Source organism: Rhamphochromis longiceps, linkage group LG18 (assembly GCF_057381845.1).
Source record: "Rhamphochromis longiceps isolate RC_006_pf linkage group LG18, R_longiceps_female_GT1.1, whole genome shotgun sequence".
NCBI lineage: Eukaryota > Metazoa > Chordata > Actinopteri > Cichliformes > Cichlidae > Rhamphochromis > Rhamphochromis longiceps.
The window spans coordinates 37,011,876-37,028,746 of record NC_140574.1 but is presented as its reverse complement, the minus strand read 5'-3'; the positions used below and the strand labels follow the sequence as shown (position 1 = coordinate 37,028,746).

General features: G+C 43.7%; 1 protein-coding gene across 2 annotated transcripts in view; it reads right to left on the bottom strand.

Moving 5' to 3' along the window:
* cdh12a (cadherin 12a) overlaps nucleotides 1–16,871 on the bottom strand; it is a 45,585-nt gene that overhangs the window by 7,116 nt on the left and 21,598 nt on the right. For both annotated transcript variants that reach the window (XM_085389240.1, XM_085389239.1), the window contains 8 exons: nucleotides 16,149–16,318; nucleotides 12,897–13,016; nucleotides 10,442–10,609; nucleotides 10,121–10,308; nucleotides 5,926–6,179; nucleotides 5,333–5,469; nucleotides 3,810–3,931; nucleotides 3,287–3,401 (listed from right to left, as the gene is read on the bottom strand). In XM_085389240.1, coding sequence (XP_085245366.1) covers nucleotides 3,287–3,401; nucleotides 3,810–3,931; nucleotides 5,333–5,469; nucleotides 5,926–6,179; nucleotides 10,121–10,308; nucleotides 10,442–10,609; nucleotides 12,897–13,016; nucleotides 16,149–16,318 — 1,274 coding nt within the window. The remainder of the gene's footprint in view (nucleotides 1–3,286; nucleotides 3,402–3,809; nucleotides 3,932–5,332; nucleotides 5,470–5,925; nucleotides 6,180–10,120; nucleotides 10,309–10,441; nucleotides 10,610–12,896; nucleotides 13,017–16,148; nucleotides 16,319–16,871) is intronic.

Genomic DNA, 16,871 nt, shown 5'->3' with positions numbered 1-16,871 from the left:
CCACGGAGCATCACGGGCATGCTGTGGGGGTCCTGGATGTCGATCTCGAGGAGCAGCAGCACGCCGCATACATACAGCTAGAGGAAGAGTTCGGGAGGGAGCCGTGGCTCGCCCCTGATCGTGATGAGCGCTCTTTCCGGGGAACTCGACTGGCTCTTGGGGGTCCCCGGAGTTGCCAGGGACTTCCACCGCTCACCCCGCCCGCTTCCACGGATAGAAAGAAGCGACACTCTCGCCGCCGGCGCTCTGAGCCCCACCCTAAGGAGGTCCCTCAGTTAATGCCATCTGAGGCTTTAACTCCCATCAGCCATCCAGCCGTGAGTACCCCTGACTCAGTTTCTGACGTCGTATCTAGCCCCTTAGCCAAAGACCTCAAGTCAAAGGGATTTTCTGAGGTAACTAGTGATGAGGACGTTACGTCTCACACAGTGAGCCTGCAATCGGTGGGTTTTTCTGGAATAATGAAAGATGCTGGGAGTAAGGGGTCAGACTCAAAGTATTCTGTATCAGACGACTTTCGATTTAATGTGTTGACATCCTTAGCGAGCAGTCCTAGTTGTGTGGGTGATCAAGAATTAAATCCTATTACCTCTGACAATTTAACGATTACCAAGCCACCTCATGCCAGGTTTGAAACTTTGCGTGAACCATCTACCAAGTCTGAAGAGAGACTGCCTAGCTTTCCTCAAGGAGCAACTACAGACTGTTTGTACTGTGCTGAAGTCTCTGAAGAGGTGGGGGCAGCAGCTGTCCAGTCAGCACCCGTCCTAGTTTTGCCCCAGACTCCTCTTATAACGGAGGTGAATGACTGTGCTTTTTCATCTCATGAACCTGATATAGTAGAGTGTACTGGGTTGCCCTTTTGTGGGCCCAGCTCTGAAGAAACTGGTGCCAAAGACTGCTCTACCATTAATCATGATTTCATAGACACCCATGCTGTGACTGACCTAACTCTAGTTACGAATGAGGGCCAGTCAGAGCAGTGTTGTGATAATGAAAGGACTGTGTGTAACTGTTTTGAAAAACCACACAACGAAATCACAGACAACGTTCTTGACCCTGTAGAATCCAGGACTTTTTCTAGTGTTGCTCCCATAGCCGCACCACATGGAGCAAAGGTTCATGAGACAGCGAAAGGGATTCACACGTCGACTGTACAGTCTGCTTCTGAGCCTGCTAGGAATGGCGTGAGCTTTCTCTCCGCCTCAGACTGTTATCTACCGCAGCCAACTTGTACAGCCGAGACGGAGTGTTACCCCCGCGTGCAGATCGTAGTGGAGTCTAGTACCGTATTCCCTGATGGTGGGATTGCAGACAGTGCTCAAGACCAAATGCACAGGAACGTGAGCTCTGATGCTACTGCTTCTCAGTCGCAGACTGTTAGGCCAGCCATAAGCATGCCTGCCTCTTTATGTGACTCTGAATCCAGCTACGGACTTATGTGCAATCCTACCATGAACTATTGTGTTGACAATACCGACAGGGAGTTGGCATCTACTACTCGAGTTACCGAAAGTGTTCATGACCTGAGAAATTATGTTTTCAAAGCTTGTCATGCTAACAGTGTTCTATGTGCTGCCTCACCAGTCGCTTCTGAGCTTAAGACTCTCCCCAGGGCCTCCTCAGATGCCACGTCAGCTGGAAGGTCCGAGGGGCCCGTTCAGCCTCCCGTCTCCGCTGGAGGGTCCGAGGGGCCCGTTCAGCCTCATGCCACGTCAGCTGGGGGCCCGAGGAGCCCGTCCAGTCCCACGCCACGTCAGCTGGGGGGCCCGAGGAGCCCGTCCAGCACCATGCCACGTCAGCTGGAGGGCCCGAGGAGCCCGTCCAGCACCATGCCACGTCAGCTGGAGGGCCCGAGGAGCCCGTCCAGCCACCTCCTGCTTCACCGTCACCTGGTCCAGCTTCGACTCCGGCTTCAGCCTCATCTTCGCCTGGCCCAGCCTCAGAGTCTTCGTCCTCGTCTGGCCCAGCCTCAGAGTCTTCGTCCTCATCTGGCCCAGCCTCAGAGTCATCGTCCTCGTCTGGCCCAGCCTCAGAGTCATCGTCCTCGTCTGGCCCAGCCTCAGAGTCTTCGTCCTCGTCTGGCCCAGCCTCAGAGTCTTCGTCCTCGTCTGGCCCAGCCTCAGAGTCTTCGTCCTCGTCTGGCCCAGCCTCGTCTGGTCCTGCCTCGTCTGGTCCTGTGCCCACCGGGCCATGGCCAGCACGCCTAACACTGGAGAGCCGCCGCTGCCTTCCGCGCGGCCGGCCTCCTGAACTGCTCCGTCGTCTCCTTCGCCGCCGCCGCCGCTGCCGCTGCCGCTGCCGCTGCCGCTGCCGCTGCCTTCCGCGCGGCCGGCCTCCTGAACTGCTCCGTCGTCTCCTTCGTCGCCGCCGTTGCCTTGAGCACGGCCGGCCCCCTGAACTGTTTCCACGTCGTCGCCGTTGCCTTGTGCACGGCCGGCCCCCTGAACTGAGCTGTGCTTTCCTTTTTGTTTTCTGTTCCTGCTGTGTTTGTATTCCTGGTCTTCAGTCATATTAAAGGCTCGCTTTCTGTTAAACTCACTCCCGTCTACTCACTTGTGTACGCTCCTGGGTCCATTACACACACCACCGCACGACCTGCCTCTGCAGACCGTGACAATAGGTAATCGTGCAGCAGCCACGCTGTCCATTAGATGGCCTGCAGCGCAGAATGACAGGGGGGAGGAGAGGGATCTGTCTGACAGGAAAATATTGCCTGCTTGTCAGACACTCTCCAGTCCTCCACCAAGCGGCTGATTCCTGCTGTCGTGGCATGTATGCAGGAAATGAGGGGTTACTGGGATAAAACCTTTCACCACAGAGTTTCCATCAAGTCTTACTCTGGTCTGGAGATCGCTGACGGTAAAATTTTGGGGCTCGCTGAACTCCCGGCGGTGGAGCAGCTCGTGCATTTCATCCCCACCAAACCGCCCACACTCACCTGGGTGGGTCTAACCCTCCCAGGTGAGACGGAGCCTTTCACAGCCTCCATGTATCAAAATGTTTATAAATCAGCAGCTCAGTCAATAAAAATTCTGACACGGTCACACTGGACATGAGCCACCTGCTTGATAAGGTACCCTGAGTCCTACTGTTTGCAAGGAGAAGTGTATCATCGCTGATATATCTGACTGAAGACTCTCTGCACCATAAACATGTCACAGGTACAAAGAGCACTACAAATGGGAAAAACTCTGTTTATGGTTGATCTCAGAGATGCATGTGCATCTCCCACACAACACAAAAGCTGTAGTTACTCTTTAGTAGCCGCTACTCTTTGACTTACTTCCATAATCTCTAACAGTGAAGTTTCTGTTTCGGAGCTCCTTGGAGGACTTGAAGAAGAACCTCTGGCCTACAGGGGGCTGGTCCTCGTCCACAGCGCCAACTGTCTGGATCACCTGCTCAGCAAAACAGGAAGATTGTGTGCTAAACACACTCAAGAAAAACACAGAACAACTTGTGAACTGAAAATATCTGGATTCACCACACGGGTTTAGTCTGTGCTGATGCAGTGCACACCTACTCCCGATGACAACCTCACACTACCCCCACGAAACAGAAATATTCTCAGTTGAGTAAAAACAATTGTTGTCATCACGTAGTTACAGGACAAGGTTGCTGAGTGCTGAAGCCGGTGCTCAGTTCCAAACCTCCTCTTACACCAACATCAGCACAAACACTGCATGGGGAGCTTCATGTCAAGGATTTCCATGGCTGAGCTATGGAAATCCTTGACTATTGCCCAGTTAATGTATTTAACAAATACCTGTGATGAAGATCTTTGTATGTGCTGTAGCTCAGCATACCTGTCCAGCTCTGGAGTTCTCACAGACGAATGTATCTGAAGGAGCAGTGAGCTGAGGAGGGAACTCATTCACATCCAGGACGTTGACCTTCACTAACACTTCTGCAGACAGCGAAGGATTATCTGTGAGGGTCAGCATGAAGCCGTGTATAATTAGTGTGACAGCCAAATATATTCATCACAGCCAGTGTGACCCGAACATCCTGTGGGCTTCAAACTACCATTAGCTTGGCTCTGATTTTTGAGTAGGTCACCTGCAAAGAATACATTAGGTAACAATTGTGGGCGTGTCCTGCAAACGTTTCTTTACTTCCAGCTCCACATTTTTTACTCAACTCTAATCAAGTAACTCTGCATGAATCACAATGTTGCATATATGTGCAACAGCACAGGGAACCGCAGAGAAAAGGCAAACATCGAAAAGTTATTCACTGATTTGATAAAGATTATCGAGTAGCAGCCCACTTTAATGATATGAAACATGATGCAGCATCATCACAGTTTTGTGCCATTGAACATGTTCCAGTGCCTCCAACAGTGGAAACCATGACTTATCATTGAAGAGAGGCATTCTGGGTATTCACCTTACAGACGCTGTCATCTAAAGGACTGAATCATGAACTTGTTCTCAGTGTTATGTTCTAGTTTCTACATGATCTTATTTTTTTCAATACATGACAGTGATTTTTATAAGCTGTGATGACTGCGGTTTTTAATAAGTAGTAATTTATGGATGTTTTCGATGGTCCGGTTCTATACAAAAATACACAAAAAGAGAAAATAAGGAACCCTTTTCCCACATCACTGTATGTAAAGTGTGAATCGTGAGGGGATAGTGTTCTGTTTTGTTCACACTGCATTTGTTTCTTGTCACTTAATACAGTGAAGACAAATATATAACACGCAAAACACTTATTGGCTAGAAGAAACAATTATTGGTAAATTTCTGTTGCAGGGCTAACTCAGTGAGAAATACCAAGAATCTAGAATAACCAATGAACCCATCTCCACTAACTGCATGTCTTTGGAGTGCAGAGTCAAAGTGAACCCATGCAGCCACACGGAGAACATGCAGACGATACATTAAACATCCCGATGGTGGATTTAAACCTGGGACCTTATAGCTGTGAGGCAGCAGTGCTAAGAACAAGCTTTGAAAAAAGAAAAAAGGAAGGATTCATGTTTTTTACGTTTGTGAGGTCTGAAAAGTAAATTAAATTTGTATATTATACTAAATCCCTCATTCTAAATCGACTCCTGGGTCCTCGCAAAGCAGGATTTTCTATATAAGAAAATGCAGTCTTGGTGAATAGTGTGCCCCCTGATAAGAACACTTTTCTTATACGAGTTTTCTCCCATTGATAACTTATCACTCAACATTTATGTTGGAATTTCTAACTAACATTTGTTTAGTTGATGAGATGGTTATGAGATAACCTGTTTGCACAGTTAGTGTCTGTACAGTTTCTGACACACAAGTATACTGTTGGTGGTTGTGTGTAGTTATTGGTGTGGAATACTTACTAAGTTTGGTTGCCACCACAGTGATATTGTGCTGAACAGCTGTCTCTCTGTCCAAGTATTCATTAGTGGATATGATTCCTTCCACCGTCTCAATGTCAAAAAAGCTGTCAGAGCCAGTCTGCCACTCCAGAGAATACCTGCACACATCAGACAGTCCATGGACTTTAACTTCATTTTACATTTTTATAGAAATTTAATTTGGTCAACCAGACATAAAAACTAATTGCATGTATAAACTCATCAGTCAAATAAAAAAGAACTTTTAAAAATATTACTGACTGGTTTTAAAAGCTTTTTCTGCCTGAAAGTTATACGTCTGCAGTGATCTGTCAGTTAGTGGTAATTAATCAATAGTTTCACTTCAGAGTTCTTAACGTGCTTTTTATATGGAATCATATTTGATTATTTAACAAATTAACTCTCTTAATTGGTTAAACTGTTACTTGGTGAACAAGAATCCAATTCAAACTATGATGTAGAACAACATCGTTACAATTTCCAGCCTTCCAGGAAATGAATAATACTGTTAACAATACTTAAAAAAATAAACAGTCTGTTGACATAATTCCACAGATCTGTGAAGCGCTTTCCACCTGACAGCACTGCTACTAGCATCCAGGTCATAAGCGGTCACTGAGCCAATGATGGTTCCTGGGGGAGTGTCCTCGTACACGTCCAAAGAATAGTAAGGCGTGGTGAAGACAGGAGGCTCGTCCACATCCAGTACGTTAATTTCGACTGTCACAGAGTCCTTGAAGGGCCCCAGATGGAGGAAACGGGGATCTAGCTCTGCATTAAATGCTTCCACCTTGAAAGTATAGGACGCTTGGGTTTCATAGTCAAGAGTCTGGAAAACATGGGAAGAAATCCACTGAGATGAAGCAAAAAATTCAGAGCAATCCTTATATTACCTCATGTCTGCAGTGAGAGGACGCCCACAGGCCGTCTACAGTGATTTTAACTAAAATACTTTCTGAAGTATAATTTTAGGACCATCTGGGAACTTTTTAAAAAGATAACTACGGAAATTTTTGTTTTTGCGGTCCAAACAAGAATATCAATCCAGCGCAAAGAAGACTATTACAAAGCAATGCTTCTGTCCTGACATTTGTATGGAATCATTCTGGAGACGATGTCTTATCCATGTTATTGGTTTTGAACATACCACAGCAAAATTAAATAAAGCTCGACCCACGACTGTTTGGAAAACCTTCTCATCCAGAGTTATCTCCTGGAAGAGGCAATAATTGGTTTTAACTTTGTGTTGTTGTGTCTTTTCTTTGCTGTCCCTATGCCTTGTTTGCTAATGTTTGCTTTGCTACTGCAGTTTACAGTTGTACTGTATATGTCTGTACCCCCCCCCCCCCCCCAACCCCGTTTTAAATCAATAAAATGTTGATCACAAAAAAAAAAAATCAATCCAGTGTGAAAGTTAAATAAAAATGACATTTTATTCATGTATGTGACTGTGATTGTTTAAAAGGTATTCTGCATGCTTTATTTCACAGTAATTGTGTTGTAAAATGAAACTATATGCCATTAAGAAAATGTTTTTACTTCCCTTTTGCAATGTGAAGTTTTTTATTACGTGTGCTCAAATATGGGAGCACTGAACTTCATTTTGATGGCATCAAAGACGAGTGAAAATCTCTGGCATTTATCTTTAAAATTTAAATTTAACAGTCCAATCAAATTCCTGTATTTTAAACCACAGTATATGTAGAATTAGTCAGTCGGCTGACATGTTTATCATCTCATTGTACAGGACAGAAAAATGCCCCCCCCCCCCTTATCAAGAGACTTATTGGGCTGGACCAGGTGACCCTGAATCCTCCCTTAGTGATGCTGCAACAGCTGTAGGCTGCCGGGGGATTCCCATGATGCATTGAGTGTTTCTTCTTCACTCACTATGTGTTAACAGACCTCTCTGCATTGAATCATATCTGTTATTAACCTCTGTCTCTCTTCCACAGCATGTCTTTATCCTGTCTTCCTTCTCTCACCCCAACCAATCACAGCAGATGGCCCCGCCCCTCCCTGAGCCTGGTTCTGCCAGAGGTTTCTTCCTGTTAAAAGGGAGTTTTTCCTTTCCACTGTCGCCAAAGTGCTTGTTCATAAGGGGTCACATGATTGTTGAGTTTTTCTCTGGATGTATTATTGTAGGGTCGACCTTACAGTATAAAGCTCCTTGAGGCGACTGATGTTGCGATTTGATGCTGTATAAATGTCTTTTTCTCTTTAAGACTCTCCTGTAGTTTAATTTAACTGGTACATGTTATTTTAGAATTTAGAACCACTAATTAGCCAAAACCCACTAACTGCATATCTTTGGATTGTGGAAGGAAGCCAAAGTACTGGGAGAGATCCCAAACAACCGCAGGCATCACATTCAGGCTCCACACAGAAAGACCTTGGCCAGGTAGTAGAGCAGATCAGCTACTGATTGGAAGGTTGGAGGTTCGATCCTTGGCTTCCCCAGTCTGCATGCCAAATATCCTTACTAACCCCAAGTTGCTCTCCGATGCATCCATCAGAGTGTGAATGTTGGTTAGTTTACACTTGAGTTTAGAAGTGGGTGTAAATGAGGCTATACAGCGCTTTGAGTACTCCGGGAGAATAGAAAAAATATATAAAAATCAATTCATTTACCAAACGTGGTTCATAGTTCTAAATGCTTTAAATTGTCAGTGAGAATAGAGAAACGCTTTTGGCTGACACGAGTATTTGACCAGTCCACACACACCGTTGGCTGCTGCGGCTGCCTGCGTTTACCTGGGAGTACAAAAGGCTGAGGATTCTTCACTCATGTTCGACTCTCTTGAACAGACGTAGGCTGTCCCTCCTGCCTCTGCCTTTGTGCTGCTGCCTTTTGAGCCTCTGTTTTTTGAGTTGTGGCCTTTGAGATGACTCGTGTTCTATTAGTGTTCTTGTGTTATTTGAAAATTTGAGAGTTGTTTTTTTGTTTGAATTGCCTCAGTGCCTAGTGAGTCGTTTCACTATGTGTTTTCAGTTGTGGTAATAAACCTTGTGTTTTTTTAATCTGCCCCCCCTCGTCTCTGGGCTCATTTATGTTACCTCCCCTTGAAAAAGAGCCGAACACAAGCGCTCTGACATTTCCTGTGAGAGATAAAGAAATGGAGGCGTAGACGAAGTCAAAGAAACCAAATTAGAAATGATGCATCTGAGAGGGTAGTTGTTTTTTATGAACACCTGCCTTGACTGGTTGTGGAATAAATACAATGAACACAATGTGAAAGGTTTACAGATAGCTTTTAGGACTTAGGATTATTTAAAAGGGAATCAAAATGGTTCCATCCATAAATGCATGAACAATTTTTTCAATATCACTCTTAGACACCATGTTTTTAATTTTAGCAATATTATGCAGATCAAAAATGCAGTCTTAGACACAAAACAACTTCAAGGTTTCTAATGGTACTATAGATCCAGGTAATGACAACTATGCCTCTGTCAGTGCGCCCCAGGGTAGCTGTGGCTACTTAGGGACTAGTAAAGTGCTATACAAATACAGGCCATTTACCATTTAATTTTCAATTCTGTACAAAATAATAACCATTGTTGCTCATTTCCTGTCTCCAGCCATTTCACTCCACGGTCACCTCATTTCCTATTGTAATCCTGCTAAACCTAGTCTGTAGTTTTGGCTGTTCTAAACTATTTAAAGTGAGTCAGGGGTCACATATAATTGCTTTCTATCTAATGTTTTCAATCCATTTCATGTACACATCCATGTCTTTATCTCTCACAGGAAAGTCAGAGAGTTTGTCCTGCACTCATCACTGTGTAGTCCTGGTCAAATACTCGTGTCAGCCAAATGTGTCTTTTATTCAACAAAATAACAAAATTGTCACCAGAGCACAAAGTATGAAGGAATGAATACAGTACAAAGTACAATAGTCCCTTACATGGTATTACCCCAGTGACAGCAATTACAATGGACCAGACAGTCAGTTAGTGTTTCTCTGTTCTCACTGACAATTTAACACATTTAGAACTATGAACCACATTTAACAATGTGGCTGTGAAGCAGTCTCAGGCTACGTTCACACTGCAGGCGAAAGCGCATCAAATCCGACTTTTTTGACCCTATGCGACCCATCTATCCGATCATGGCACAAATCCAATATTTTCAAATCTGACCTGGGTCACTTTCGTATGTGGTACTGAATCTGATACATATCCGATGTTGTAGAAAGCGACTGCTGTTTGATGGTCACGTCGCATTAAATCCGTCTTTTACGTCACTGACACAAGACAGACGCCAATTATCAGAAGACAAACGAGAAAGCATGGCGGCCATTGTTAAAGCAAAGGCTCTTTTTTTCTCAGTGTCTTTTCTTTAATTAATTTTTCAAAATTCTGTCGGTTACGACTGTGCAGAAATTGATCGACTGCTGCAACAACACCTACTAGCTCTGTAGCCGCCATTTTTACTTCTGTTGTGTGTGACGTCTTCTTTTGCGCACGTGTGACGCTTTGAGGGCCGTGAACCGTTCACACTGGAGCGCGTTTGCTGTCACATTTTATTCGTAGTGTGAAAAACAGACAAAAAAAATTTGGATTTGATCAAAAAATCTGAATTGAGCATTAAGACCTGCAGTGTGAACGTGGCCTAATTCATATGATTTAAAGAACTTTGCATCAGCATAAAACAATCTTTCCATCATCAGCTTGAAGACATAAAATAAAGTGCTGTGTGAATGGATCAATGCTTTGCAGCAGGAAGCACTTAGAAAGCAACTAACGTGCACTAAAGGGTGAATTGACCTTTTTCAGAACAATTATCCCTTCTTGACTTTGACCATTACAGATGATGTCAAACACGTTGCCCTCATCTCCTGGAACAATGGCATACTCCACCCGTGCGTTGCTGCCTACATCCAAATCCTGGGCTTGAATTCGTCCCACAGCTGCACCCAATGATGCTGACTCTGGTACATGAAGATTAAAAATACCTTAAAGAGTAAGAAAGATCAGTAAAAAGAGACAACCAATTAAACACTATTATTAGTCCAACGTAACTGAATGAATGAATGAGTAGATTTTTTTAAACAATGAGCAAATTAGACATTGCTAAGAGTTTGTTACTCTTAGTGAAGCGTGGAGGGTTGTCATTGACATCAGTCAGGGTGATATTGATGATGGTGGTGGAGGCCAGTCCCCCCAGTTGACCACCCATATCCTTGGCCTGGAGAAGAACCTGGTATTCCTCTTTCACCTCACGGTCCATGTTGGCCAGAGCTGTCCGAATTATACCTGAAAGGATTTGATTTAACATTTTAGACCTCACTATAACAAAGAAGAAAGACAAAGATGAATCTGGCTTTAGTCTACACACGCTGTATGCCTATGCCTAATTTTGCCTCAGTGTATCTAAGTGCTTCCCACATTTGAATATTTTTTGTATCTTTGTCACAAAAAATGTAAATATTAGACAGAGATGATGCAAGTAAACACAAAATGCAGTTTCTAAATGAAGGTGTTTATTATTAAGGGGGGAAAAAGCCAAAATGGCCCTGTGTGAAAAAGTGATCCCCCTCCCCCATAAAACTGCTACAGGCATCCCCAGACGGGTTACAAACAACAGTGACGTCTCTAACTGGTGAAAAGTTTGAATGGTTGACTGCAGCCAAATCCACCATTACAAGACCAAAACCAGTTGCTCCTGCACTGAACGATGACCTTGAAAACCGCTCACAGAGAGTTAATCTCTGTATACTAAACATTCCTGAAGGGAGCAAACATGGCAGGGACCCTCTAAAGTTTATGTTGGAGGTATCAATGCAGGCAATGGGCCCCAGTCTTCCCTACGTCATCTGAACTGGAAAGAGTCCAACAAACCCCGACCGACCTCCAGATCCAGTGAAAGGTCATAACCCCCACACTATCCTGGTCAGCTTCTCCGTATTCCCACAGAAAGAAGCTGCACTGCGCTGGGCCACAAACTACAAGCTTAAACATCAAGGTACCACTAAAAGGGTCTATCAAGACATCAGTGCACTGTTCAAAGCAAGCCCTGTATCAGAGAAATGTTAGACTCCACCCAGCATGGCTGCGTGTGATGTGACCTGATAGGCTCAGATGTTTCATGACCAGAGGATCAGTAAATAGTAAGACTACATGTATGGCACTCTGATTTAAACAGCCTGAAGATGATTAATCATCTAAGCTTGAGTATGTGCTCATTTTCATCCTTTCATAGTAATCAGTGAAACTCAAGATCCGGACACTCATTAACGTTATTGTTGGGTTATTCAGCATCATCCTACATGCAGGTGCGTACATAATATAATAAGGTTGTATACCTTATTATATTTGACTTTTGATCTAAAACAAGGCAAAACATAAAATTATATATAATTATATATACAAATACTCTGTCTACTTGGAAGGCTTTCTTAAATTAATAGAAGGCAAGAAGAGTGCTGGCTATGAGTGATTTTGTGAGCTATCTAATTTAAAGTTAACAGTTCATGTGTATAATGTCTGTTTCTTTACAGTAGATGTTTGCTGTGGTGGATGAAGCAGCTACAAAGTTTGCTTTTCTTCACACATGAGTTTAACCTGGACCAGGTGACCCTGAATCCTCCCTTAGTTATGCTGCAATAGACGTAGGCTGCCGGGGGATTCCCATGATGCATTGAGTTTTTCCTTTCCAGTCACCTTTCTCACTCACTATGTGTTAACAGACCTCTCTGCATTGAATCATATCTGTTATTAACCTCTGTCTCTCTTCCACAGCATGTCTTTATCCTGTCTTCCTTCTCTCACCCCAACCAATCACAGCAGATGGCCCCGCCCCTCCCTGAGCCTGGTTCTGCCAGAGGTTTCTTCCTGTTAAAAGGGAGTTTTTCCTTCCCACTGTCGCCAAAGTGCTGCTCATAGGGGGTCATATGATTGTTGGGTTTTTCTCTGGATGTATTATTGTAGGGTCAACCTTACAGTATAAAGCTCCTTGAGGCGACTGATGTTGCAATTTGATGCTGTATAAATGTCTTTTTCTCTTTAAGACTCTCCTGTAATTTAATTTAACTGGTACGTGTTATTTTAGAATTTAGAATCAGTGCTTGCTCATAGGGGGTCATATGATTGTTGGGTTTTTCTCTGTATCTACTGCACAATATAAAGCGCCTTGAGGTGACTTTTGTTGTGATTTGGCGCTATATAAATAAAATTGAATTGAAATTGAATTGAATTGAATGAGTTTAACGTGCGGTTTGATGAAGGACGCCCGGCAGCTTTTTCCCAATAAAGGTCTTTACAGGAACAAAAGCTGCTGTTTTTTCACTATATGTGTGCTCCTATGTTTCTATTGCAGGTCTATATTTACATTGACCTGCAATAGAAACAGTCACAACGTAAAGCTCATGTTTCCATGGTAACTTGTCTTTGTGGTGCTTGTTTTATCAGGGGTAGGACTGGGGAGTAACTCGTGAGGTATCATGAAGTGAACTGAATTCATGCGACGTCTGAGTTCTGTTAGTACAACTGTATCAATTATTCTTGCTTTGTAACAGAAACGTTCCAGCTGCTGTCCTGTCACCTGTTTTGGGGTCCACAGAGAAGTAGGGCTGGCCGTGAAGGATGCTGTAGACAACGCGAGCACTGTTGCCATACGTGGGGTCATCTGCATCTGTGGCAGTCACCTGTGTCACGTAGGTTCCTAAACAAACACAAACATGTTTGCACAGATTATGTTAATACAGATTACGTTTCTCTCTAGAAACTGAAAAGCAGCGACGTCTGCGTGCTACATACCTGCTGACCGTGCTCTGTGACTTTACTTGGCCTGTCACTTTGTGGCTGAGCTGTTGTCACTCCTACTCTCTTCCACATCGTTATAATACCACTAATCACTAACTGTGGAATATTAAGTGGTGATAAAATTTCACAGCTTAACTTGTTGCACAGATGGCATCCTATCATGGTACCTCGCTGGAATTCACTGAGCTCCAGAGAATGACCCAATATTTCACAAATGTTTGCAGCCTGTTTGATTTTATGTGTCTGTGGCCGTGGAAGTGAACCACTACTGAGGTTCACCATATGTAAGAAGACAATACTGACATTTTTTTTTAAATTCTCCTATAAAGGAAACAGAATGTGGGAAAAATGGGCACAACTTTGCCATCACTGAGTTCACTGACGTAGTTCAATAATGCAGTAATTCCTTGGTGGCCCCAGGGGTGGGTGACATTTGCCACGAGTTCCTGAATATTGTAAGGCTGTTCTGGTTCACACACTTCTGCAACATCACATGGAGATCTAAACACTCCTTAGCCTCCCTGGGAAGGTCTGCCCTTTGTCACTGATTCGGTTCATAATCTTTACAGACAGGATCCAACCAAGTGGTGGAAGGCTTCCAACTTGGTAGCCTCAGAATGTTATATCTGCTTTTTGCAGATGATGCGCCCTGTAGGCTTCATCATGCTGTGGCCTCCAGCTTGCAGTGAAGTGACGTGATTGAAAATTAGCATCTCCATGTCTGAGGCCATGGTCCTCAGCTGGAAAAGGGTGAAGTGTCCTCCCAGGGTCAGGGTAGAGTTGCTGCCCCAGTTGTTAGAGGAATTTTACAGGGAGATTGTAAGATGGGGTCGTGGGTACAGTGAGGAGGACAGTATACCATTGTAGTCATTTGAGATGGGCTCAAAGTAGAGCCACTACTCCTCCACATCAAAAGGAGCCAGAGTTGGTTTGGGCATCTGACTAGGATGCCTTCTGGGTGACCTCTGGCTAAGGTGTTCTTGGCATGTCTCCACGAGGCCCCAGGATAGGAATGGAGAGATCATATCACTCTGCTGGCCTGGGAACACCCCAGTGTTCTCCCAGATATACTGAATGTGATGGCTGGGGAGCAGAGGGTTTTCTGGGTTAAGCTGCCCATGACCTGGTTCGGATAAGCATAAGAAAATAGATGGATGGATGGATGGTGGATGGATGGATGTATGCCAAGACTTTGGAGAACAAAAAAAGAAAGATCAGATAATTTGATCTTGTAAACACACCCTAAGAAAGCAGTCTTACATATTTGCTTAATATGTGCGTTGAAGGACATGTCCTGGTCAAAAATGACTCCAAGGTTCCTCACAGCGTTACTGGAGGCCAAGGTAATGCCATCCAGAGTAAGAATCTGGTTAGAGACCATATTTCTTAGATTTTCAGGGCCGAGTACAATAACCTCAGTTTTATCTGAATTAAGAAGCAGAAAGTTAGCGGCCATCCAGGTCTTTATGTCTTTAAGACATTCCTGCAGTTTAACTCATTGGTGTGTGTTATCTGGCTTCATGGACAGATAGAGCTGGGTGTCATCTGCATAGCAGTGTAAATGTATGCTATGTCTTCTAATGATGCTGCCTAAGGGAAGCATGTATAATGTAAACAGAATTGGTCCTAGCACTGAACCCTGTGGAACTCCATAATTAACCTCAGTGTGTGAAGAGGACTCTCCATTTACATGCACAAACTGGAGTCTATTAGATAGATATGATAGAAACCACTGCAGTGCAGTACCTGCAATACTTACAGCACGTTCTAATCGCTCTAATAGGATATTATGGTCGACAGTATCGAACGCTGCACTGAGGTCTAGCAGGACAAGCACAGAGATGAGTCCACTGTCAGAGGCCATAAGAAGATCATTTGTAACCTTCACTAAAGCTGTTTCTGTGCTGTGATGAGCTCTGAAACCTAAAATCTGATAAATAGGTTGATCATAGCCTGAAGAAGTAATTAATTTTAGGACGTCTTATAAGAATGGGTTCTAAAAGACACAATGATGGTTTGGGGGAAGTAATTACTGAAGTTAATTTAGAAAGATGGAGAAAAAGAGTCTAAATGAATATCAATGGTGCTGAAAGTAGCTAAACATAAATCTAAGTCTGTGAGATGGTTATGAATGGTTCAAATTTTATTTGTGAAGACTGTTACAAGATAAGGTTAAATGAATGCTTGGTTCAACAGAGGTCTGACTTTTTGCGAGCCCTGCTACAGTGCTGAAGAGGAACCTGGGGTTGTTCTTATTTTCTTCGATCAGTGATGGATACTAAAACGTTCTAGCTTTGCAGAAGTTTTTTTCTGTAGAGCAGCAAACTGTTTTTTTCAGGCTAAATGATGATCTTCTAAATAAGATCCCAGTTTCTCTCCAGTTTACAAGTTTTCTGTGTTAAGGTGCATGTTTGACGGTTACACCAGGGAATCAAGAATTTCTGATTTCGGGCTTTCTTTTTCAGAGGAGCTACAGTAGTGGTACGCAGGGAAGATGTAGAATTATTAAGCTCTGTGGGAGTAGGTAACCGCTCTGCATTGTTTTGGCACATGGCACTGAAGAAGAAAACAGTAGAGAGACAGTGGCGCTGTCACTTGGTGTTTGCTCTCTGCAGCAGAGTATTGCTTCCTGTTCCACAGTGTGTAGCTTATCTGTGGAGCCAGTTGATTTAAAAACTTCACCTGCTAATTACATTCACAGTATTCACTATCCCCTACCTTATCGGACCAGGGGTGACATATTCAGCTGCACCTGAGCCAGCCAGCAATCTAAGGAGATCTCCTTAGATTGCTGGCTGGCTCAGTTGTGTAGATAACTGGAAAAGTTTCTGGGAAAACCTGGTCTTGTTACGAGAGACTGTCCTGTCTAAAAAATTGGTTTCATTTTTAATATATTTTTGTGCACTGTGTATTTTTTTATACCTAAAATATATTTTCCTTGATAAGGAGTGTACACTTTCATTTATCTTTATGAGTTCTGCTATCTAAATTCTTCATCCACCTACTGCATCCGAGCCTGTAGCTGTCTTACCTGTTGGGGACATCTCTGGGACGCTGGCGCTGTAGGGTCCATCTGGGAACTGAGGTTCATTGTCATTAATATCCTGCACCTTGATGATAAACTCAGACTCTGGCTCAAGAGGGATGCCTGTATGAACGTCAACAGCCTGGGCCTTCAGCGTATAGTACGATTTTTTCTCCCTGCAAAACATCAAGTATTAAATTTACACACACTGAATTCACTGGCACATACTCAACTGATATGATTATGTGTTCAGGCTATGAGTCTCATGGTGTCTCAGCATTGATTCCATGTCAGGCTGCACTCATGCTGCCAAACAGACTGTTAAAGAAAATGGAAATATTAGATGTGCTGTAGATCAAGTAGTGACTCAATTTTGGGACAGGAAAGTGTTTTGTCCATAGAAATGCTCGTCTATTGATGCAAATGCATGAATAAAGGTAGACTTTTATTGGCATAGTCACAGTTTTATACTTACGGGGGTTGTTCATGTGCAAAGCTTAGTTTATCATTTTAGTTAGTTTATCATCATATCAAAGAGGAACTTTCTTTTATGATATGATTTTCTGAATTTTAATGTGACATTAAGATATCCAACAATATCTTATTTATTTAATTGTGGAGGGGTGTGGTTTATGGCTCAGCTGCAGGGGAGGGGTGGAGCAGTGGGTTCAGGGTGTGGTGTCGGGGGAGGCGGACCTGCCCATGCCTTTCCTATTTCAGTCAGATGCG